This window comes from Anser brachyrhynchus (assembly GCF_964034855.1).
Source record: "Anser brachyrhynchus genome assembly, chromosome: 20".
NCBI classification, from domain to species: domain Eukaryota; kingdom Metazoa; phylum Chordata; class Aves; order Anseriformes; family Anatidae; genus Anser; species Anser brachyrhynchus.
The window spans coordinates 11,446,648-11,470,247 of record NC_137713.1 but is presented as its reverse complement, the minus strand read 5'-3'; the positions used below and the strand labels follow the sequence as shown (position 1 = coordinate 11,470,247).

General features: G+C 66.2%; 1 protein-coding gene across 15 annotated transcripts; it reads left to right on the top strand.

Annotated features, from left to right (window-relative positions):
* The first annotated feature begins 1,636 nt into the window (after positions 1–1,636).
* Positions 1,637–23,413, top strand: ELN (elastin). Of its 15 annotated transcripts, none has more exons than XM_080562574.1 (35): positions 1,637–1,811; positions 7,109–7,162; positions 7,539–7,565; positions 7,718–7,750; positions 9,036–9,080; positions 9,553–9,645; positions 10,020–10,079; positions 10,175–10,225; positions 10,309–10,359; positions 11,676–11,747; positions 11,893–11,919; positions 12,125–12,196; positions 15,075–15,116; positions 15,518–15,583; positions 15,855–15,899; positions 16,048–16,131; positions 16,215–16,274; positions 17,215–17,319; positions 17,402–17,452; positions 18,354–18,491; positions 18,577–18,633; positions 18,800–18,961; positions 19,074–19,130; positions 20,027–20,128; positions 20,326–20,379; positions 20,475–20,609; positions 20,703–20,750; positions 21,119–21,160; positions 21,462–21,506; positions 21,944–21,985; positions 22,072–22,098; positions 22,357–22,398; positions 22,534–22,563; positions 22,678–22,728; positions 22,824–23,413. In XM_080562574.1, exons 1-35 carry the CDS (start codon positions 1,733–1,735, stop codon positions 22,871–22,873), a joined length of 2,199 nt encoding a protein of 732 aa, XP_080418700.1. In that variant the 5' UTR covers positions 1,637–1,732; the 3' UTR covers positions 22,874–23,413. The 15 variants fall into 15 exon arrangements, with proteins under 15 accessions (XP_080418700.1, XP_080418695.1, XP_080418703.1 ...); XM_080562566.1 differs by having other exon boundaries at positions 1,638–1,811; positions 10,157–10,225; XM_080562573.1 differs by having other exon boundaries at positions 1,639–1,811; positions 10,157–10,225; positions 15,075–15,101.
* Positions 23,414–23,600: the final 187 nt, after the last annotated feature.

Here is a 23,600-nt window from a genome sequence, read left to right as displayed (position 1 = left end):
CCCCCTGCGCCTTGACGTGTCCCAGCACTGGGTGTGGATGACAACGTTTTTCGGTTTTCACCCCCTGGATTTCTGGGGGCTGCAGCCATCAGTACTTCCTCTAAAATAAAGTGGGAGCTGAGATTATGCAAGTGGCCAGGCCAGGAAGGGGAGCAAGGATTCAGCTCACGTCTTCAAGTGGGCATCCAGGCTGGGGACCTCGCAGCTCTTGCAGGGAGCCGGGTGGATTTGCAGATTATTCGTGCTCCCGAAAGTTTCCAAAGCCGTGGAGGGAGCATGTGGAGCTGGGGGGCACAGGCCCACGGAGGGGTGCAGAGGGGGCATTTCCCTGCACCTGCTCTCTGTCCCCGAGCTTGTCGCAAGCACCTCGAGGTGCCCTGGTGCTGCGTCTGGGTTTGTGCGCTGGGGTCAGAGCCGGGTCCAGCACAGCCGGGGCTGCACCCGGGGTGGGGGGATCGGCCCGGAAGGGGGGTACGCACGCGGTTTTGCCCCGGAGCAGCCACGCTCGGCTGCACGCTGGGCAAGAACCCCCGCGCCGGGGCCTGGGGGGCGCGGTGTCTGTCCGCGGCCGGGCCTCGGGGCGAGCGCTGTGTCCCCAGGACACCCCGGCTGGGGAGGGGGCCGGGCCGTGCTGTGCCCCCCCGGCCGGACAGCCGCGGGCGCAGGCGGCTCGTTTTTCTGCGAATTCCCCGTGCCGTCCTCCCGGCGGACACCCCACGGCTGCCACCTAACGGCCACCGCGGGCCGAGCGGCGGGGACGCGGCGGGCGGTGGCCGCGGCGGCGGGGCCGAGCCGAGCGCACGGCGGCAGCAGCCCGGACCCGCGGGTCCCCGCCGCCTCCCCGAGCCCCGGCACGGGCCCTGTCGGGGCCGGGACCCCTCGGGGAAGAGCAGGGGAAGCGGTGCCGGTCCCCGTCCCCGTCCTGTCCCGGTCCCTGTCCCGCTCCCTGTCCCGGTCCCTGTCCCCACCCCTGTCCCCATCCCCATCCCCATCCCGTCCCCATCCCGTCCCCATCCCGTCCCCATCCCCGTCCCAGCCCAAGCACGGCCGCCGCAGGTGTCGGGGGGCTGGGGACAAACAAGCGGGGACCGAGCTGGGAGAACCCCAACGCCACAACTGCGGCGCTTTTCGGTCGCCCCCCGTCGGCTCGGTTCTAACGCCGCTCGGTCCCCCCGTTCCCCACGCCTGCCCTCCCTCCGTCCCCCTGCTGGAGACGGGTCCTCACCTGGCACCCGAGCACGCTCCGGGGGGACGCTCCGGGCCCCCGCTGTGCCGGGGCAGCCCCCACCCCTGCGCCCCGCCGCTGGCCCGGTGCCACCCGGGGTGTGCCACCCCCGTGCCACCCCGGCCCGGCCCGCCGCTCCCCTCCGCGCCCCTCCGCTCCCCTCCCGCCGGAGGCTGCCTTGGCAGCTCCGTCTGCAATTTTGGCAGAGCCGCACCAGAATTGGAGAGAGCGGCGAGGGAGAGAAATTACACACACACACACACACACAAAAAAAAAAAAAAAAAAAGGAAAAAAAATACAGCCCAATAGCCTGGAGAGGCTTGTGTGTTTGCCCTTTCGTCATGACGTAGTGTCCTGTGCCTCTCTCCCCCCTTCTCTCGTTCCTTTTCCCCTCCCTCCTTCCAACCCCCACACCCCCCCTTCCCCTCACATCCTTGGAAGCAACAATTAAGCAGCTCTGGGATAAAACACACTGACTGCGAGAGCACGGGGGCATTGCTTCAAGAGATGGCAAGGCAGGCAGCTGCACCCCTCCTTCCCGGAGTCCTCCTCCTCTTCTCCATCCTCCCGGCTTCCCAGCAAGGAGGTAAGGAAAGAAAAGGCTCCTTCCCCTTAGCACAGGGAGGCTCTGCCCGGACCTCCCCATCCTCCCCCAGCCAAGGAGGGACGAGCAGCCCCTGCCCTGCCTTGGGGACAACGGGGGGCGGCAGGGCAGCCCGCCTGGGTGCCACCTCCCCGAAGGGCTCCTTGCTCCCCGCATGCCATGCCCAGGCAGGGTGGGATGGCACCCAGGGGGGACGCACAGCTCTCCGGGGCGGCACTGCCAAGCACTTTCTGGGGGGGGCTCCAAGGCGCCGCATCCTGCCCAGGCATTGGGGATGTGCAGGCAGGGTGGCCACCGCAAGTGCCGGGGGCCGGGGGGCTGGCCCCCATCGCCCACCGGTGTGATCCTGGTGTGAGATGGGTGTGTGTGTGTGTACGTGCATCCCGCAGCCCGTGTGTGCAAGCTGCTGCGCGGTGGCCGTGGCAAAGCCCCTGGCTGGGCACCACTGCAGAGCACCATGGCCCGAGACCACAGTGCCTGGTCTGGCCCCTGCGCCGTCCTCTTGTGCTTGTGTCACCGGTGTCGGGGTGGCTGTGTATGTCCCCAGTGCCACACAGACCCCGGCTGGGCAGCACTGGCCGCAGGGGCTGGGTGACACCTCTGGCACACACACATGCACGTGCATGTGCTGGGGCAGGGGACAAAAGCCACCGCGTGCCGGGGTGCACCCCCTGAATCCTGCTGCACGGCGGGAGGGAGCTGGAGCAGCTCACGCAGCAGGTGCCTGCCCGTGGGACAGCTCGTGTTTCGTGGCGGGGCCGTGAGCACGCGCCGGGGAGAGCTGCTCCCGGCACAGACTTAGAGCTGCCCAGAACGGCAAAACTGGGCAAAGGGCTGCGAGGTGGAGACGGTGTGCTTCGGGGTGGGACAGGAACCTCTGATGGGGCTGGGTTGAAGGGGGACAGTGCCCGTCTGCCTGCACGGGGAAAATGCAATGGCTAAAGGGGCAGAGGCAGCAGCAGTGATGGGGACAGTGCCAGAGCCATTGCATGGGGCCAGCGGAGTGGGGACAAGGCAGGGTCCTGTGGGCAGGGGAGGGCAGTGCCAGTGCTGAGCCAACCCCTGCCCAGGGCAGAGCCCTCAGGGCTGCTGTCTGCAGCCAGCAGCTCCATCCACCAGTGCCCTGCTCTGCTCCCAGGACCCTGGCCCCAGGCTGGCCTGTCCCCCGCCGTGCGCACAGGGTCATCCCCCAGCGGTGCTGAGCCAGGCATCTGTGGAGCCGAGCTGCTGTCAGTGCCCGATCCTGAGTAGCTGCAGCCTGGGACCCAGGAGCCATCCCTGATGGGATGCAGCTCAGTCCTGGCCACTCTCTGTGCCTGGCAGTGATGCTCTGTGCTGGCTTTGCTTAACCGTGGTGGCTTTGCTCACCAGCTCTCATGCAGCTGCCATTTGGGGCAGTCTCAGTGACTTTGGCCCCAAGGTGAGATCCCACAGCAGACTGTGAGCGTCTGGGGCTGCTGGCCCCACTCCAGACCCTGGCTCCCTCTGCAGGGGTGGTTGCTGCTTTGGGAAGCAGCTCCCCGAGGAGCTGGTGTTGGAGGTGGTCCCAGAGCTGATGGGGACACTGGAGAACATTTCCCCGTGGAGGAGCGACCGATGTCCCTGCAGCCCGGAGTGCTGCTTGGCACTGGGCAGGCTCAGCTCTGCTCAACCAGCCTTGGGGGCCGAGCTGGGACAGAGGCATGGCCAGTGGCACCCACAAGGGTGGTGGGGGTGCACCCACCTGGAGGGGGCTCAGCCAAGGGGGTGAGCTGGTGGCATTTGGGAGGCTCCCAGCAGTGGCTGGGGCTCAGCCCATGCTGCTCTGCATCCCTCTGGGCAGCAGGGTTGTTCAAGGGGTTGTGCATGGCCCATGGGCCGGATTCAGGCTGCTGTAGGAGATGCCCAGTGCGGTGTTTGGAGGGGGGCACCCATCCTTCAGTGCTTCCCGGGGAGCGACACCCCAGGGAAGACAGAGGGACATGGGGGTCCCAGTCCTGCAGGTTCAGGGGCGCAGGAGCAGCTGGGCTGGGCAAAGAGGTGCTGGCAAAGGGTACAAATTCAGCCCATGGCACCTTCATCTCCTCCAGGCCTGGCCCAAGCAAGGCCACCAGGAGGGTCTGTCAGAGCTCAGTCTGTGTCACTGTGTGTGCTGGGGACTGTCCCAGCTGCGATGGCATCTCCCCTCCCCGCCACCGCAGCAGCCTGGCGGGGCTGCTCCCTTTGCAGGAGCCCGCAGGGTTCGGGCTGTCCGCAGGCACCCGGAGATGAAAGCTGAGGCTCGGGGGCTGGATGGGAGCCAGGCTCTGGAGGCTGCCTCCTGCTCTCCCGTTAGTGCTCGCTCCCGCCCGGCCTCCCGAGCTGCTACCAGTAGGCTCGGGACGCGGCACGGCTTCAAAGTTGCCTGGAGACTGCATGTTTCCAAAACCCATTCTCCCAAAAAAGCAAACAGCAAGAGGGAAACGTCTGCCGCAGTTGAGTGCTGAGACTCCTGCGGGAAGAGGATGGGGTGGGTCTATGGAGGCGCGGGGCTGAGGACACAGGGCAAGGGGCTGAGCTGCACTGGAGCCCAGGCTGTGCGCGCCCATCCTGTTGTGGGTCCTCAGCTGGGTCTTGGATGTGGGAAGAAATAAGCTGTTGAATACAGAAAACAGCTGCATTTCTCACTTGGACTGGAATCTGCAAGTAACCCTGCAGGTAGTGGAAACAGGATAATAGCAATAGTGGTCAGAATGAAATAGTGCAGCTGTAGTAGTGACCAAACAGTACAGAAATATGGAAAAAAAAAGCCCATTTTCTATAAACAACGCCCCACACCAGATTCTGAAGCTCCTCCATGGGTTATCCCCTGCTGCAGCGGGGGCTGTACATTCAGATGCAAATTCTTGGAAAGCTTTGGAATTAGATCCCTGGGGTGCAGGTCCAGCCGAGCCCTAGCCCTGTGGGGAGAAAAGGGGATGTGGGAGAAACTCTCCCTTCCCAGCCTGCCAGCAGCCTCTGTGCAGGAGCAGACACAGGGCAGGGACCCTTCAGCCCCAGCAGGGCTGTGACTCAGTTTTCCTATCCCCGATGTGCCAATGAGAGGGCAGAGGGCCCCCATGCCAGGATCTGACCCCGAGCCGGGCAATGGGCAGCACCCGCCTCCTCCCTGCGGGGTGTGGGACAAGTGCAGCCATGGTGTTACAGCCCTGGAGCCGTCCCCGTAGCCCCGTGTGGCCCTGGTGCAGCAGCGCAGGGTGCGTGGGTCCGGCCGGGGCACGGAGCTGACTGCTTTTGGTGTCAGAACCGGCCGGGAGCAGCATCCTGCAGGGCTCCTGAGCAACGGCCTCATCTCCCCCAGATCCACACGGCCGTCCTGGCTCGTGCCAAGGCAGGCGGTCCCCATCCACCTCCTGACCTGGGCATGGAGGGGGCTGGTGAACCCCCGGACACCAACACCTCCTCTTTAACCCTCCAGAACACGCATGGCCACAAGGTGCTGGGACTGCGTGGAGCCGAAATGGGAGAGGCATGAAGGGCTGAGCACAGCCTCTGCAAGCCCCCTGGGGAGCCCCAGGGCAGGTGTCCCCTGGGCCTTTATGTCCCCGCGCACCCTGGGAGGACAGCGAGCTGCACAGCCTCCTCCCGGCTTCGCTGGGGGGGCTCTGCCAGGCAGCAATGGGGCGGGGGGCCAGGGGCTCCCCAGGGCGCCCAGCATGCCCCCTGTCAGCACCAGGGTGCTGCCTGGCCACGGGGACTGCTCCTGGGGACGCTGCGGGGGGTGTCCACGCAGCCGGCCGTGGCCATCCCCTCACGGCAGGGCGGGACGGGGAGGCTGGGCGATGTGTGGATGATGTTTGGGAACAGGCAAAGGAGCTGGGCTTTGTTTTTCCAAACTGGTGGGGGGGGGGGAGGGCAGGCGGGGGAATGTGCCGGGAAAGGGAGCTGCTCCGTAAGGCCTGGCTGGCTGCCGCCCGGCTGGGCTGGGCTGGGGCGGCGGGGCAAGCCGGCCGGTCAGCGGGGAGAGCGATGACCGAGCGCGGCCGCTGCGCTCCAGGGACGCCAGCTGTGACGGGGCCGGATTCGTGCCCCGAGCCGGCGGTTTGGGGATGCGCGAGGCCAAATCCTGCTGCTTGGCACCACTGGGGCACGTCGGCTGGGCGACACCTCTGTGTGTGTGGGGGTGCACGTGGGGGTGCTGGCGTGGGGAGCTCCGGGCCTGACGTGTCCCCTGACGTGCGCGGGGATGTTGGCATGTGTCCTCCACGTGTGTGTCCCGGCACTCGTCCTTCGCCTGTGCGTGCATCCCAACGGGGGTGCGCGTGTCCTGACGCCTCACCCGTGCCTGTGTGCCCCCCCGAGATGAGCACCTGTCCCCGTGAGGCAGGGATGGGACTCTGTCTCTGCTGCTCCGTGTGGTGGAGGACACCCATGAGCAGGGTGCAGGGGACACCCTTGTCACTGCCATGCCGGGGGCTCCACGTGCAGCACTGGGTGCCCCCCCGGCTGGGTGCCAGCTCTGCCACCCAGCTGCCACCTGTCCCAGAGCTGTGCCACTGCCTGCACCCAGCTTCTGGGGGTGCCAGGTGCCCCCTGGCCACTGTAACCTACAGAAACCCCCAAATCCTCCTGCCATCCCCATTAAGAGTCCCCCACAGCCCTGCCAGCCCCACCACAAATCCCTTTGCAAGCCCCCCAGTGCCAGAAAGCCCTGCCAGAGGCAGAGTATCCCCTGCACTGCATCCTTGTACCCCAAACCCTGTCTCCACCCCATCCATTGCCACGATGGAGCAGGGAACATTGATCTGCCGCACGGTGTCCTGCAAGAGACAGAGCAAGGGCTAAGCCAAGCACCCCAAAAACCATCACTGTGGTGTCTGAGCACCACCGCTGAGCTCCAGCTCAAGCTGCCTGCCCTGGAAAACGGAGGGGCCTGGGAGCTTCTCGCTGCGCAGGGACGGACAGAGGGACACAGAGCTGCCAGGAGGTGGTTCTGGAGACGGCACTGGCTGGGTGATGGGATGGGGTTTGGGCAGCAGAGCTGGATCCCAGCCCACTCTCCCCCCCGGTGTAGGGCCAGATCCTGCTGCCACCCCGCCAGACCCTGGGGCAGCTCCAGACCCCATCACCACCGTATTGCTGGAGAAATGGAGGTGTGCATGAAAGGCAACTCCCTGCCCTCGGCCCTTGCCATGGGGCTGTGCATCCTGCCTCATCTGGAAAGAGCTGCACCCATCCCGGGGGTGCCCCCTCCCTCCCCCCAGTCCTGCTGGACACACAAATCCCTGTGGGGGTTTTAACGAGGGTCTCTTCTCTTGCAGGGGTTCCTGGTGCTATCCCGGGAGGGGGAGTCCCAGGAGCAGGCTTTTTCCCAGGTAAGGGGACCTGGGCAGTGTGGGGGCATCACAGGGATGGGCAGGCCCTTGGGGGGGCACCCAGGGCACCTCTGAGCCCAGCAGAGCAGGACCAGGGTGCTGGGACACCCTGTCCTGGGCGGCTGCAGCACCATGGCATGGGGACAGGGCTGTATCAGCCTTACGCTGGGGGTCACCAGCCCAGGGCTGGCATCTCCACAGCCCTGGCCACAAGAGGCAAAGGCCCAGGGTGACAGCCTGTCCCCAGTGCTCTGGCTAAAGGCCTGGAGACACCACAGGGGACACCCCATCTGCTTGTGTCCCCAGACCCCCAGCGTGGGCAGGGCTGGGTGGGAGCTTGCAGGGGTGGGTGCTAAGACTGTGTCGTTGCTCGCAGGTGCTGGGGTCGGAGGTTTGGGAGCAGGTGAGTGCCGGGGACCCTTCTCTGGGGTGGGGAGGGGGTGACAGGGCAGAGGCTCAGCCCGTCCCACCCGGTGTCCCCATCCCGGGATGCCTGCAGAGGGGACACACTGCAGGGAAGGGCACATCTGACCGCTCTCCCTCACTCTCCCCCAGGGCTCGGGGCTGGAGGAAAACCTCTCAAACCAGGTAAGAAGCCTTTCCCTCATCTCTCGCCGACTGTGCCAGCAGCCAAGATGCAGGAAGAGGCCGTGGGGACGGGATGTTCCCTGGCACCTGCCCACGCTTTCTGCCCTGCCCTGCTGTGCTCACCAAGCTCTCGACAGCCGCAAGGGCTCCATGCGCCTTCATCCTTGTCCCCAGCTTCAGCGTGCTGCCACCCCCTCTCCAGCTGTCCCCAAGCCCTGGCCCTCAGGTGTCCCCTGCCTGCCTGCACTTGTGGCTGGGCAGCTTTTGCTGGGGTTCTTCTGGCCCAGAGAGGAGGGGACAGGCAGGGCCACCACTAGGACAGGGAGGGGATGCAGGCAGGAGGATGCACAGCACTGGGCCTTTTGGGGGACTCCAAGCCTGGGGCAGGTCAGGGAGGTGCTGGGGCAGCACGGGCCGGTTGGTTTGGTGCTGGTGGAGATGCCCAGAGCCCCGTGGCCCGGGGGGAGATGCTCTCGGATGGGGACCGCTGTGCCTGGGGCAGGGTGCGCCGGCCTCCTCGGCCCAGCTCCGCGCCGCAGGAGCGCCAGCCCCAGGCGGGGGCCTGCAACCTCCGTTTACTCAGATTTCAGCTCGTGGAAAGAAAAACAAGGCCCTTTATTTCAGCGTAATTAAAACCAAACGCGGTGCAGCCGCGAAGCCCCAGCCGGAGCGGTGTCCGCGCCGTGAGCCAAAGGCAGTGGAATTTGCGCCTGGAGGGAGCGAGCGCTGATTAGCCCCAGATGTTGGAAGGCAGCGCTGGCCCAGCCGGAGGGACTCATTCCTCAGCCTGAAACATTTCGGCTCCATCCCCTCGTGGCCTGGCGGGGTGGGGGGCGGGCGAGGCGGAGCAGAGTGGGAAGGGAAGGCGGCAGTGATCAGTGATCGGGGTGGGGACGCGTGCCCCATGCCACCATGGCCGGGTCCTGTCCCTGTCCCCCATGCCTGTCCTTGGGGCTGTGGTGAGCTGGGAGCACCGGCAAGCGAGGCGAGACCTCTGGAGCAATCTGTCCTGCCAGGATGGTGCAAACGGGGGCCTCCCGTTCAGCTTTTCCTGCTGAGAAACCATCCTGTGCACATCCCCATTCAGCACAATGGCCGGATCCTGTCCTCCCTGCTTTGCACAGGGAGCAAGGAATGGGGTGGCCGGCAGGGGAAGCCCACAGCTGGGTGCTGGAGCTGTGTGGGATGGAGATGGGCAAGGGTGGCAGCACCCCAGCCCCTTCCCTGTCCCCGTACGGGTGCTTCTGCTCCCCCCCAGCCCCTCTCAGCCCGCTTCTCTTTCCAGGGGTCGGTGGCCTCGGGGGACTTGGCCCTCTTGGCCTCCAGCCAGGTGAGCATGGACAAGGACTGTCCCCAGTGCAGTGTCCCCGGAGAACCTCCCCAGGGACTGCGGGTGGCCCATCCCCATCGGTTGTAGGGCAGTGAGGTAGCTCCACCACCACGTCCACCCACGTGGGCAGGCTGGGCAGCCCCATGCAGCAACAGGGGAGGGGGGCCCGTGTCCCCACGGGGTTGGCAGCACAGTGACAGTGTCCGCACGTGGCACGCACAGCAGTCCGAGACGCCACAGGGTGCCTGGGCGGCAGGGGTGCAGAGGGCAGCAGGTTTTGGAGGGGATGTAGGGAGAAAAAGTGCAGGGCACAAGCCAGGCCGGCACCGCAGAGCTGTCCCCGCGCAGATGCCACCTAACCCTGCCTTGCACCGCCTCATGCCAGCTCGCCACCCCTCACCGCCACCGCAGCCTGGGGGTGCAGGCACCTTCTTGCTCCCCAGGGCTCACCCTGCCCCTTCTCCCCTCGCAGGTGCTGCAGGTCTGCTCCCAGGAGGTGCCTTCCCCGGGGGCATCTTCCCAGGTGCTGCATCCGCAGCTGCTCTTAAGGCTGCTGCGAAAGCTGGTGAGTGCTCAGGGTGCCTGCTGCGATGCTGGGGGGCAACACTGGGCTTGGGCATCCTCAGGGCTCTGGGGGTCCCCTCTATGCCCAGCCTTTCCTGAGGATGGGGGGCTGCAAGCAGGAGATGCTGCTCTCTCTGCCAGCCCCACCTGGTGCCTGTTCTTGTGCTGAGAAAGGGGCTTTGGTCAAGCTGGAGCCACCGGGAGCATGAAGCCCCCTGCCCTGGGACTGGGTCCCTTGCCCAAACCTGGGGGACCCATCTCTGGTGCTCCTTGGGGTGTCCCCTGGGGCCATCCCTTCCTTTGGCACCTCTCCGGCCACCCACAGCCCAAAGGTGGCATCTCACCCTGTGCCCTCCTTTTTCCCAATGTCGCCAGGTGCTGGTCTTGGTGGCGTGGGTGGAGTTGGTGTTCCTGGAGGCCTCGGGGTCCCCGCAGGTAGGAAACGCCCCGTCCCCGCACCCCGAGCCCGTGGCAGCGCTGTGTGGGTTCTCAGGGCTCTCTGCCACCCGCAGGTGCTGTGGTGCCCCCAGGAGGGGTGCAGCCTGGGGTCGGCGCGGCAGCGAAGCCCCCCAAAGTACCAGGTGGGTGCATGGCCCAGAAGGGGCTGGTGGCGATGGGGAACGACTCTGGCTGGGGGCTCACTGCTGCCTTTCTCATCCCACAGGTGCTGGCATCCCTGGAGCCTTCCCGGGCGGTGGCGTGCTCCCTGGCGCAGGTGAGCTGGGGTCCCCATCCTGCGGCAGCACCCTGACCTCTGAAAGGGTCCCCATCCCATGGGAACACCCCATCATCTGAGTGGGTCCCCATCAATGACAGTAACCCAGCCTGCAAGGGTGGTCCCATCCCTTTGCACCATCCCAGCATCCAATGGGGTCCCCATCCTGTGGGAACACCCCAGCTTTCAAGGGGACCCCCATCCAACAGCAGCACCCATCCCTTGAGGGGGTTCCCATCGCATGGTGGCACCCCAGCCTGCAAGGCAAATCCCCTCCAAAAGCAGCACCCCAACCTCTTGGGGTTTTCCTATCCCACAGCAGCACCCTAGCCTCCAAGGAGGTCTGCATCTAATAACACTGCCCAAACCTCTGAGGGTGTCCCCATCCCGTTGCAACACCCCAGTCTCTGAGGGGATCCCCACCTACCAGCAGCACCCCAATCTCCAAGGGGGTCCCCATCCCAAAGCAGCAGCCCAGTGGCCGACCCTCCTAGCTGGCATCAGTGGTCTCATGGCCAGCTGTGCCCTGGCCTCATGTCCCCGTCCTGGTGTGTTCAGTCCTGCTGGGACACTGCTGCCAGCCTGCAGCCAGCACTTTTCCTAAAGTGACATCTCCGTGGTGCCAGAGGCAGGGGCCCGTGGGAGCAAGCGGCACCAGCACGGGACATGGAGCGGAGCTGGCGCAGGCCATGTGGGGCCGGCTTGCCTGGCCAAGGGCTGTGGGGGGAGGAGACGGGTGGCGGGGGCAGGAATTCCTCACTGCAAAGCAATCTGGGGAGGAAAACTTGTGAAAACAAGATGTTTCGACATTGTCAGAATGGGAAGTGTGTTGTTTCTGGTCAGGAATGTCTTTCCATGTCTGAAAATGCGTGAGTTATAATGAAAGACATTTGTAAAAGGGGGGGGCTGGAGAGAAAAATACAAACAAACAAAAAAGAACAACCCAAGCACTGTCAGGCAGAGCAGCGCCCAGCAGCACTCTTTTTCCCTGGTTGCCTCTGGAGGGTGAGGGCTGGGGGGGGCAGGACCCCACCTCCAGCCTGGGGGGGGGCTCGGGTGCCCCATGGCTGGGGCTGGCTGCGGGGAGCACGTCCCCTCCGGCTGTGCCGGCGCTGGGCGCAGGGCGTCCCCGCACACCCCTGGGTGCTGAGCCAGGGCAGGCTGGCAATGATCTGGGTGGGGTAGGCGGTTGGGTCAGGGCAGGAACAAGGTCTGGAGGTCTTTTCCTTTGCACTGAGCCAGAGAACATGGGTCTGGGGTACCAGCAACACCACGAGGCCCCACCACGCTCACCCGTCCCCTCTGCTCCATCCCAGGTGTCCGCTTCCCTGGCGTAGGGGTGCTGCCCGGCGTTCCCACTGGCGCTGGCGTCAAGGCGAAAGGTCCAGGTACGTCCCTGCTCCTCCGCGCATGGCAGGGTCCAGGGCTGTCCCCAGGCCACCCCCCGGGCTGACCAGGCAGGACATCATGGGCTGTTGTGGAGCCCTGGGGACCAGCCCCACGACTCACGGGGGCATTTGTGTTTCTCCCCAGGAGCAGGAGCCTTCGCAGGAATCCCCGGTGAGTGTCCCCTCTCTCCCGCCTGTCCTTCTCTTCCTTTCCAAGCTTCTCCATCACTACCGTGGCCTCCTCACACCAGAAGGTGCCTCAGGGGCTTCCCAAGCCGTGGCCGGGGAGCCGGGGTGCCACGGGCACCCCCCTCTCACAAGGTCTGGTGGCAGCCTGGGCAAGGGCTCCAGGTGAGCGTCTGCTGTTGGCTTTGCAGGACTGGGAGGCTTTGGAGGCCAGCAGCCCGGAGTCCCTCTGGGGTATCCCATCAAAGCTCCCAAGCTCCCAGGTAAGCGGCCACAGCCAGCAGGGGTGCGGGTGAGGGCCCCGAGCAGCGCCAGGGGGACCCCACGTCCTCACTGCCCCGGGCTGAGCCCCGGTGGCCCTGGGTCCCCCGGACCCGGCAGTGCTGGCGCTGGTAGGGGACAGCAGGACGGAGCCGGGCACCGCTGGGCGGGCGATTCCAGCTGCCGCCCACAGCCCCGAGGGCAGATCCTGCCCGGGGCTGCCGCTGCTCCTGCTCCCGGCCCCAGGGTGATGCTGTGCCTTCCGCTGGCTGCCAGGCGCGCCAGGGACAAGCAGGAGTGCTCTGGGGATGTGCGCTGGGCAAGGTCATCCCAGGCTGGCTCCACAGCCCCCTCCTGGCACCAGGCACATCTTTCCAGGAATCCTCTGCTTCCTGTGGCTCCTGGGGGCCAGGGGATGTGCTGGGCATCACCAGACGCTCACCCAGGCTGAATGTCCCCTCTTGGGGACCGCTAACCAAGGCCACCACCAGCAGGCTGGCAGTGGGGACGGAGCACAAGGCAGGTCTCCCTCTTCACTGCCCGCAGAGATGATGCTCAGCCCCAGCCCAGGGGCGCTCAGCACCCCTTTCCCAGCCAGTGCTGCTCCAGTGGCATCTGTCACCTGTCCCCACGCTGGGTGCCAGACCTGCCTGTCCCCAGCCAGCCGTGCCCAGCAGGGACAGCAGCAGGATGGCAGTGCCAGGTGGCAGGGACCGGGTGGCACAGCCTGTCTGCGGATGCCAGCAGCTGGCGGGCCCACCCCGGTGACATCCAGAGCAGGAAGAGGGGAGCCAGATCCAGCCAGGGATCCGCATCCCTGGGGTGCCAGAGTGAGAGGAGGTCCACGGGCTTTATCCTGGAGTGGAGCCCACCCCGGGGCACACATCCCTCCCCACCACGGGCGCCAGACCCAGCAGCTCCGCCGGCTTCCCCCGCCAGGGCCCACGGCCGCGAGCGGCAGCAGAAATACTTGGCCAGCGCCCGCTTCCTCCCGCAGAGGCTCGTTACGCTCGTTAGGGCGACCCAGCCCCGCGGAGATCGGATGCCGTCTGGCCGCCCGGCCCCAGACTGCCTTTCATGGGGTGCCTGGCGCGGGCACCTGGCCACGTCCCGGCGGCCCCGCCAGTGGCCTGCAGCCCAGACGGGGCTGACCCACTTTCTGGGGAGCCGCCGTGCCTAAATCGGAGGAGGGAGCCCCACCAGCAGCGAGTGGCTGCGTCGCCCCCTCCCTCCCTGTGGACCCCTGTCCCTGTGGCTGCAAGGCAGGCAGTGGCGGTGGTGCTGCCACCCCTTGCAGGGTGCAGTAGGATGGCGGTGCTGTCCCCCAGTGCGGTTTCAGGTGCCGGGTGCATACCTGTCCTCCCCGGGATCCCTCCTTGTCACTCCCCAGCAGCTTGGGGACACGCTGGGCTGGCTGTCACAGCCGTCACGGCTCTTGGTTTGAGCAGGGCAATGCTGCAGGTGGGCTTGGGTGCTGCTGAAAGATGTGTGACACGTCCCTGTGTCCCCCGTGTCCCCCGAGCTGCATGACGGAGCTGGTGAGCACAGGTCAAGAGGGGACGAGGGGAGAGCACTGAAAACGACATGTTCAGAGGAAAGTCTCCTTTCTGGAGGGATTGCTGAAAATGCCCCAGGCAGCTCCCGCTCCGGGCTGCCCTGACTCAGGAGGGGTCCCCAAGGCCACCCCACTTTCTGGGGGCACAGGCTGATGCTGTGGCTGAAATCAGGGTCCCACCTGGTGTCATAGGGAAGGGAATGGTGCCCCAGAGCCCAGCCACACCAAGGGTGGTCTCAGGGCTGGGAAAACCAGTTCCCATGCCAGCCGCTGCGTCCATTGGCATTGGTGATGCTGGTGGCCGTCCCCGTGCTGGCACCAAGGGGGTGAGCACCAGCCGGGTGGGTGGCAGTGGCTCTGCGGAGCTGGGCTTGGACCAGCAAAACCCCTGGAGTCCCAAGGGCTTGGATCTTCGGTGCCATCTCCACAGGTGTCACCCAGTCAGTGTCGGGCAGCCCTGGGGCAAGCCAGGCGCTGGCGGCGCCGGGTGCCACTGGGGACCCCGGGCACAGCTGCCGGCTGCGGAGCCCGTCCAGCCTCATGTGGCACCTGGTGGAAACGGCTGGCGGGGGGGAAATGTGGTACGCACATGTGGCTGCGGGAGGGGACGCCTGCAGCGACGCCTTCTCACGAGCATCCTGGCCACAGGCGCCGGCCCTGCCTGTGGCTGGGGAGCTGGGTGTCCATGGGGCACCCCCGCCGTGTGCGGCCCCAGCTGCCACCAGCAGGGACGCGGCAGCTTGTCCCTGCTCCTCGGGCTGCAGCCACCGCCATGCGGAGAGGCGGGCATCCCCGCGCTGTCCCATGCGACGGGACACTGCTCTTTCGCAAGGAGCCATCTCCCCGGCTGCGATGTTCTTCTCGTAATCCCCCCCGCCCCGTCCCTTCTCGCCGACCTCCTAATGAGGTCACGTTTCAGCGGAGGCTCCCAAGCCCTGATTCCAATTAAATCCTCGCGTTTGGAGCTGGCCTTGGCGCAGCCAGCCGGGTACGGCTCTCGCCGCGGGGCTCCTGGGGGGCCCCCTGCTGAAGCGGGGTCACGGGAGGCTCCGGCAAACACACGCTCATGTTGGAAACCAGCTCTGCGTGCTGCAGCCCTCGGCACGGGGTTCACTTCTGGAGCTGCTGCGGAGAGGGGCACCTCCGGGAGGTCCCGTCACGAGGTGGGGGCACACCCCAAAAAAGACTTTCCTGACTTGGAAGGAGCCCTGGTGCTGAGGGCTCGCCTTGCACAGCCAGCTGGCAAAGAGGGGCTACACCGCGGGGCAGAGGGGGCACGGCCACCGGCAGCCAGGTGCTAACCAGCCGCCTTCTCTCCTCTCCAGGTGGCTATGGATTGCCCTACAGCACTGGTAAGCTGCCCTATGGTGAGTGCTCATAGCCCTTGCTCCACGGTCGTAGCTGCTCACAGCGCCTAGGCTTTGCGAGGGGCACCCTGACCCGGGGCAAAGCGACCCACGCTGGGTGGGGACGCAGGCAGGGCAGAGGAACGGGGATGGCGTGGTGCCCACGGGCACCCCCCCCCCCCCCGCTGGGCATCCCGTGCCATGGGGCCAGCAGCCAGCAGCTCTTGGCTCGTGCTGGCTAGGATATGTCCCGTGCTGCAGCCAGCTCTGCTCGGGGAGGTTTGAGGCGGCATCTCCAGCCTGGGGCTGGCTTGGGTGTCCCCAGCATGTCCCCAGATGTGGGGCTGGAGCTGCTGTCTGCCTTGCCCCCCCTCTCGAGGGCCAGATGCTGACCTTGCTGTGCTTTCTCTTTGTGTTTGCAGGTCTCGGACCTGGCGGGATAGGAGCAGGACTTGGTGCTGGAAAGGCTGGGTACCCCACTGGGACAGGTACGGCCCCTTCCCCAGCAGTCCTGGGGGGTGGCAGGGACCTGCAGAGTATGGCAGGGGGAGCAAGCACCCCCTCAGCTTCACCAGTCACTGGATGGGATACTCAGCACTGTCTGGTGGCCCGAGAGGGGCTAGGAACAGCCTGGGGTGGGCTGTGTCACCTTGCTAAGGAGAGGGGGGAGCTGCTGGTGGGAGGCACCAGTCCCCAGGACTGGGGGGGCTGTGCTGGGATGGCCACAGGTCCTCAGCATCTCCTCGTGTCCTTCCCCAGGAGTTGGAGCACAGGCGGCAGCAGCGAAAGCGGCAGCTAAGTACGGTGAGTACCCTGTATACTTAGTACCCTGTTGTGCTCCGTGGGCACAAACGGGGCCCGTGTCCCCGCCTGGGTGGCTGCTGTCCCCCTCCCAGGTTGGGGGACCGGTGGTGTCCCCTCCCCGAGCTGACGTCCCCTTTTCCCCCCACAGGAGCCGGTGTCCTGCCCGGGGTTGGCGGCATCCCAGGGGTGGGCGGCGTGGTGCCTGGCGTCGGCGTTGTCCCAGGAGTTGGAGGTGAGGCTGGGCTCACCCCTGGGGTGCGGATGCCGATGTGTCCCCCCGTCCACACTCCTGATTCTCTCCTGCTACCCCGGCAGTTGGAGGGCCAGCGGCTGCAGCGGCAGCAGCGAAGGCGGCGGCGAAGGCAGGAGCCTACGGTGAGTCCCTGCTCTCGGCACGGCTGAGCAGTGCTGGCGTGGCTTCGCGGGGTGCTTCCCTCTGGGATGCTCGCCCAGCCCAGGCTCCCACATGGCTCCAGCATCTGCGTGCCCAAGCTTGGGGCGAGTTGAACCCCTCTGCTGAGCCATTGTGGGCTGCAACCCCCCCCCCCCCCAGGGCTGCAGGGGGGCTTTCCCCCTTCTTGCAGAAGCTTGGCATTGCAAAGCCTCCGCTGCCTGCTCTGAAGGACATGGGGACGTGGCAGGTCCAGGCTGTGCCGCGAGGCAGTGACAGCTCCCGCAGTCCTGCCGGGAGGGCGTCTGCAGCGGGCCATGGCTCGCGAGCAGAGGGACAAGCTCAGCTCTGCGGATCGCATGCTCGCTGCTCCCCTCGTTGGCAGAGGGAGCCAGTTTCGCAGGAGCAGGCACGCGCTCATTGGAGCATCCAGAGGAAATGCGTCAGCCCCGGGAGCAGCTGGGATTTACGAGCCCGTCCTTGGGGGACCTCGGGGTCCCGCCAGCTGCCACCAGCTCCCGAGCGGCCACGTGGGCTCCCAGGCTGGGAGCTGGGAATCCCCTGCCCGGGTGTGTGCGTGCAGCGGGGCCGTCGCACGCCCAGGAGTGGAAGCGTCCTGGGGCTCGGTGCGGAGCAGCGCAGCAGCCAGTGAACATCTGCTGCCAGGGGGATTTGCTGTTGCTGGAAGCCCACCCCATGCCCGTGCCTGCTGGGCAAGTGGGAGCGCATCTGCCCTGGCCTCTGGTGCACCCCATCCCTGGGGGATGCGCATGTGGGCACTGGTCCCGTAGCAGGTATTTTGGGAGGTGCTGAGCCCGTTGATGCTCCAGCCTCTGGCTTTGCTTGAGGGGTCCACAGCCACATGCTCTGGGGCCGGCAGCATGGGGCATTTTGGGGTGCTCTGACTGCTCTGCTTCCCTCCAGGTGCAGGAGTGCTGCCCGGTGTCGGCGGTGTGCCAGGCCTTGTGCCTGGTGTCGGTGGTGTCCCCGGCTTGGTGCCCGGTGTCGGAGGTGTCCCCGGGGTGGCAGGTGACTGTTCCTGTGAGTGCTGTCCCCGCTGCAGGTGGCACGGGGGCAGGTGGCTCAGGGTCCCTCTCTCTCCTGTCCTCAGGAGTTGGAACGCCAGCGGCAGCAGCAGCAGCAGCAAAGGCAGCTAAGTATGGTGAGTACTGTAGGGGGCAAGGAGACCCTCGGCCACCCCATTATCCTGGGGACCCCTCTGTGGGACTTGGGGTGCCACCAGGCAGGTGGCTCTGCCCTGGAGATCGCTCCCAGTGGATCTTCATGGGGAAGCATCCAGGCGCTGGATGTGCCCGGCCTGGCTCCCAGCTGCTCTGCCTGGGCCCACCTTTGTCCCCTGCCTTTGTCGCTCCCCAGGTTTCTGCAGGCCATGATGCCACTGGTGTTTCATGGGGGTGAATGGATGAGACCAAACTGACTTTGTTTGTTTCTTGTCTGAAATTTTTGGTTTTGTTCCAAAAACCAGTGGGATCCGGCAAGCACCCCTGACTTGGTCTAGCAGGACCGCGGTCCCCAGCAGGGACTGACACCCCAGCACCTCCCGCAGCAGTGAAGCTGAGAGGCTGGGCTCGGAGAGGAGGCACAGTGGAGGGCTAAACCATTGCTGGCCATTTCTTTCATTTGTTTTCTGCATCATGCAGAAAGAAAAAAAAAAGGCAATAAGTGGATGGGATTTAGGGAGAAAACTGGCAATCTTCATGGCCCCTGCTCTCATACACCAGTGAACTTTTCATTGCTGAGCTTCTCCCTAAATCCCAGCACTTGCAGGTGGCTACTGGGGGCCACCAGCCACTTCTCTGTGCCCTGTTGGGCTCAAAGGCTCCATCTCTTCATGCCGAGGATCATCTGGAGCCCCCCGTGGCATCGTCCCCCATGCTGGTGACTTCCCAGCCTCTTGGGTGACCCAGCACCAGGCGCGTGTCCCAGCCGCCTGCAGGGATGAGGCAGGGGGTGCTTCCCCCCATGGCATGATGGCAAGGGCAGACCTCCCTCCTTGTCCCACGGCTCAGCCACTCCAAATTCTCTCCTCTCGCTGTCTGCAGGAGCCGGCGTTGGTGTTCCCGGTGTCGGTGTTCCTGGTATTGGCGGCGTGCCTGGTGTCCCCGGTGTGGCTGGTGTCCCCGGCGTGCCTGGTGTCCCTGGCGTGGCAGGCGTCCCTGGCGTGGTGCCTGGTGTCGGAGGTGAGCGGAGGGGCTGGGGACACAAGGGGACAGCGTGGTGCTGGCCTCTCCGCTCCCCCTGACACCCTTCCTTCTATCCCCACAGTGGGTGGCCCAGCAGCTGCTGCCGCAGCGAAGGCTGCAGCGAAAGCGGCCGCATTTGGTGAGAGACCTTCGTCCTTTGTGCTGGGATGGAGGGAGAGAGGGAGGGGAGATACAAATGGCCTGGGCGTGGGGCTCGGCCGCATCCCTGGTCCTCTCTGCAGGAGCAGGGTACCTGCCCGGGGCCGGTGTGCTGAGGGTTGGTGTAATGAGGGTTGGTGTAACAGGAGCTGGCGTGCCCGGAGCCGGCGTTCCCGGAGTTGGAGTACCTGGAGTTGGAGTACCTGGAGTCGGTGTGCCCGGAGTCGGTGTGCCCGGAGTCGGCGTTCCCGGAGTCGGTGTGCCTGGAGTTGGTGTTCCCGGAGTCGGTGTGCCCGGTCTGGTACCTGGTGAGATGCTCTCTAAGGGATGCTCAGGGATGTCTGCGGTGGTGCTGGCCAGTAGGCACTGGCATGGCCACTGCAGGCCGTCGCTGCCCCTCACTCTCCCCCTCTCCCCCAGGAGCTGGCCCTGCTGCCGCCGCTGCTGCCAAAGCGGCCGCCAAAGCAGCCAAGTACGGTAAGACGGGCTTGCTCCGGTGTTACCCCGCACGTCCTGCCTCCTGCCACCTCCCCGCCCCAGGCTGCTTCCCCAGCTGGGGCTGAGGCACTGCATGGGGTCCCCATGGGTCGGGGTGAGGGGATAGAACTCTGCATGGGATGAGGTCCTGGCTGTGTCAGGGGATGCTCTCCAGAGAGTTGGTCTGCATGGAGGCTCCTAGGTCCATCATCCATGTGCCTTCTCATACATTCATCCATCCACCCTACATTCTACTCACACATCCACACCACCATCCCCTCATCCCCTCATCCTCTCATCCCCTCATCCATCCACCCGTCCACCCGTCCACCCGTCCACCCACCCATCCATCCATCCATCCATCCATCCATCCATCCATCCATCCATCCATCCATACCTCACCTCCATCCACCCACCCATGCACATCTCGTTCCCTCCATTCACATCACCACCCATCCATCCATCCACTATCCACTCCACCATCCATCCATCCATCCATCCATCCATCCATCCATCCATCCACTAACCACTCCACTGTCCATCCACCCATCCGTCCATCCACCCATCCATCCATCCACTATCCACTCCATCATCCATCCCACCATCCATCCCACCATCCCTCCACCATCCCCTCTACCATCCCTCCACCATCCCTCCACCATCCATCCACCATCCATCTGCCATCCATCCCACCATCTATTCCACCATCCATCCACCATCCATCCCAACATCCATCCCCATCTCCACCCTCTATCCCAACATATATCCCACCATCCATCCCACCACCCCTCCCCCCGCCCTCCCACCCGCACCATCCCTCCGCCCATCCCAGCCCTCTTGCAGCCCCTATCTCTCTTCCTGAGCTGGAGCCCCAGTCCTTCTCTTTATTCTTGCAGGGGCAGGTGGCCTGGCTCCTGGCGTGGGTGGCCTGGCTCCTGGCATAGGTGGCCTGGCTCCTGGTGTGGGTGCCTTGGCCCCCGGCATTGGAGGTGTCCCAGGTGAGGCAGGCGGTGGTGGCAGCTGGGCTGGCACTGGGACAGGGCTGGGGCACCTCGGGTACCTGGGACTACCTTGGTGGTCTCCGTCAGCTCGGGGCCGTCTGTTGGTGGATGCCAAGGTGGCAGGGATGGGCTTTGCCCAGCACTGCTGCGGAGGCTCCCCCCAGGGCTGCTGACCCTTTTCTCGCTGTCCCCAGGAGTCGGAGGTCCGGCAGCAGCAGCAAAAGCAGCAGCCAAGGCAGCCAAATACGGTGAGTACATCTCCACGCGGGGCAAGCGGGTGCCAGCACGGCATTGCCCCAGCCCCACGCAGCCCCGGGCTGTGTCCTCACCCCCTCTTCCGCAGGTGCCGGTGTCGGAGGGGTGCCAGGCGCAGTGCCCGGTGTTCCCGGTGTGCCAGGAGTGACACCCGGCGTCGGCGGCGTCCCCGGGTTGGTGCCGGGCGTGGGGGTACCCGGTGCCGGCGTTCTCCCTGGGGCAGGTGAGGGCAGCACTGCATCCAGATGTGGGGGTGGGTGGGATGGGGGGCGCTGGGGTACCTGTCCTAAACGCGGTGCCCTTGTTTGCTTTGCAGGCATCCCCCAAGTAGGGGTGCAGCCAGGTGCTAAGCCTCCCAAATTTGGTACGTATCGCTGCCACCCATCCCCAGCCCGCTCCCCCTTGGGCACCCCGTGTTGATATCGGGGTGCTGGCCACTCTTCATGTCCCCACATGCCCTGCAGAGCCCTGGGCATGGGGGGGTGGCATGCTGTCACCCCTGGGTGCAGAGTGCCACCCGGTATGGTGGCTTCCCCCCACCCCGGTCTCCCCAGGGACATTTTCCTCCCGCTCTGCACTGCCTGCCGCGAGGCACCACGCAGAAAGCCCCCAGGTCTTCCTGCTCTGGGGGGAGGTGGGACAGGTGCCAGGGCCACCCCGGGGGTTCACTGCCTCCCCCCAAGCTCCCCGTGCAGGCTGGGGGGACGTGGTCTCACTGCCTCTCTCTGACAGGCGTTCCCGGAGCCGGAGTCCCAGGGGTTGGTGGCATCCCAGGTGGGTGCTGTGCGGGCAGGGGGTGCTCCCCCAGGGCATGGGGCTGCATCAGGAAGGTCTGGGCTTGTGTGGGGCTGGGTGAGCAGCAAGTTGGACCCTGGACTGGTGCTGGAGCTGCGATGCTCCCTGCAAATCCCCCCGCCACGTGAGCCAGGAGCGATGGCAAGGCCAGTGCTGCCATGCCCAGCGTCCTTGGTCCCCACTTCCCACCCCAGCCCAAATCCCTGGGCACAGACCCCACAGCCCCGCGCTGCGTCCCCACGGTCACCTCGGGAGTGCTCACCCAGGCTCCTCACCACAGGTGGCCTCGGAGTTGGTGGCCTCGGAGTTGGTGGCCTCGGTGCTGGTGAGTGGTGCTGGTGGGCTCGGCGTTGAGGGTCCCAGGGACAGAGGGGTCTGTGCAGGGTGCCGAGAAGGAAGGGGCATCGGGGGGAGGCAGGAGATTCAGGGCCGCTTCTGTCCCCTCCTGGCTGTGGCCCTGTGGGATGTGGGGGAGCAGTGCCCAGCTGGGTGCTGTCCCACCCCGAGGGAGCTGGGGCACCTCTGCGGTCCCACGGCGTGTCCCCACCCTGCTGTCACCGTGCCCTGTCTGTGCCTGCCGCCTGCCCAGGGGTACAACGGGAGGGGACAGCCCCCACCAAGCAGGTACCAAGGGCCCCAGCCCCAGCGTGTCCCAGGCTGTGGGGACAGGGGATGGTACAGCACAGTGTCCCCAACACGTGGAGACACCCGGGGACCCTCTGGGCTGGTGGGGGGCTGCACTGACACCCACCTCTGCTGCAGGGCTTTTGTATCCAGGAGCTGCTGGAAAACCTCCCAAGCCAGGTAAGGAGCGGGGACAGCCCTGGCCAGCGGGGTGACGTCCCTGTCCCTACGGCCGCCACCCTCACCGGGGCTCTCCCTTCCCGCAGGTTTTGGTGTTGGGGGGCTGCAGCCAGGTGAGTGCCGGGGCCAGGGGCCAGGGTGGGACCCTGTCACCGACCGCACTGCCCCTCTTGCTGTCCCCACCCCGCTGGGCACACCACGGCCTCGCAGGGCACACTGAAGCCGGGTGGGCACCCAGGGGTGCTGCTGGGGTCGGGGGCTCTTGGGGCAGCTCGCGCCCAGCTCGCTGCAGGCTTGGGGACACTGCGGCCACGCAGGGCTGGGGTGGCAGCGCTGTCACCGGCTGTCACCGGCTGTCACTTTTTCCCCAGGGGCTGGAGTTCCCGGCTTTGGCGTGTCACCGATATTTCCAGGTACCTTCCCCTGCGTGCCCTGCCCGTGGGGACACGCGCAGCCACGGGGCACGGGGACATGGCCACGGGGAGCGGGAGCGGGCTGGGCTGGGGGGCACGGGGCTGAGCGTCACTGAGGCTTCGCTGTGCTTTCAGGTGGGGTCGGCGGCCAGCTGGGATTTGGCGGTGAGTGCGCCCCAGCCACGCGGGTTGGGGACAGTGGGCTGGGGGTCACCTCCTCCCCAGGGGGCACCCACGGAGCCCCCCGCCCCGCTCAATGTCTCCGCCTTGTCCCCACAGGGAAGCCCCCCAAGACCTTCGGAGGAGCCCTCGGGGCCCTGGGCTTTAGAGGTGAGCTCCGCCGGGTCCCCCCCACCCCTGCCCGGCTTCCAAGCCCCCTGCCGGGGTACGGGGGGGGCTGAGCCGGTGTCCCCCCCCCAACCCAGGTGGAGTTGGCTGCGCACAAGGGAAATACTGCGGGAGGAAGCGGAAGTAACCGCCCGCCCCACCGATAACCTCATGAACTTTGGTGCTACTGCATGGTCCAGAATGTAAATCCCCAGCCCAGCTGAGACCCCCCCGGCCCCCCGGCCCCACGCTCCCGGGAGGGACCCCACGGCGCGGCAGCAGCGCCGGGGCCTGCCCCCACCCCGGGAGTTCTCCCCCCGACCCCCCCAGGGAGCGCGGAATAAACTGCGGGGAGCAGCTGTCCCCCTTGGTGCTATCGCTCCCTGCGGGGGGGCCTGGGACCCCCCCCCGACACCCCCTGCCCCGGTGCTGCCCCCCGGGGTGAGTGGCGAGAGCTGACCCCGGAGGGGGGCAGGCCGAGCGGGGGGCACGAGGGGCACCGGGGGGGGAAGGAGGGAGGGAGGGAGGGGGTCCCGGCGGCAGGGGACAACGTGGGGGGGGCTTGTCCCCGCCGGCCTGCGACCCCCCCGGCTCCCTTCATGTTACTCACTTTGATATAACTGGGTGGGACGCCCTACGCAGAGGGAATCGCTGCCAACAGACTAATAAAGGACAAGTTTTTAAAGGACTCTGCCTCCGTCCTGCTTCTGCGTCCCCCTGACACCCTCCATGGTGACACCGGGGACGTGTGCGGGGACAGCCGGTGACCCAGCGGGTTGCCCTTGCCCACGGTGACATCCCGGGCACCCAGGGGGATGTCCATGCCCTGACACACGGTGACAGCCTCGGGACACGGGGGGACAGCCATGCCCCGT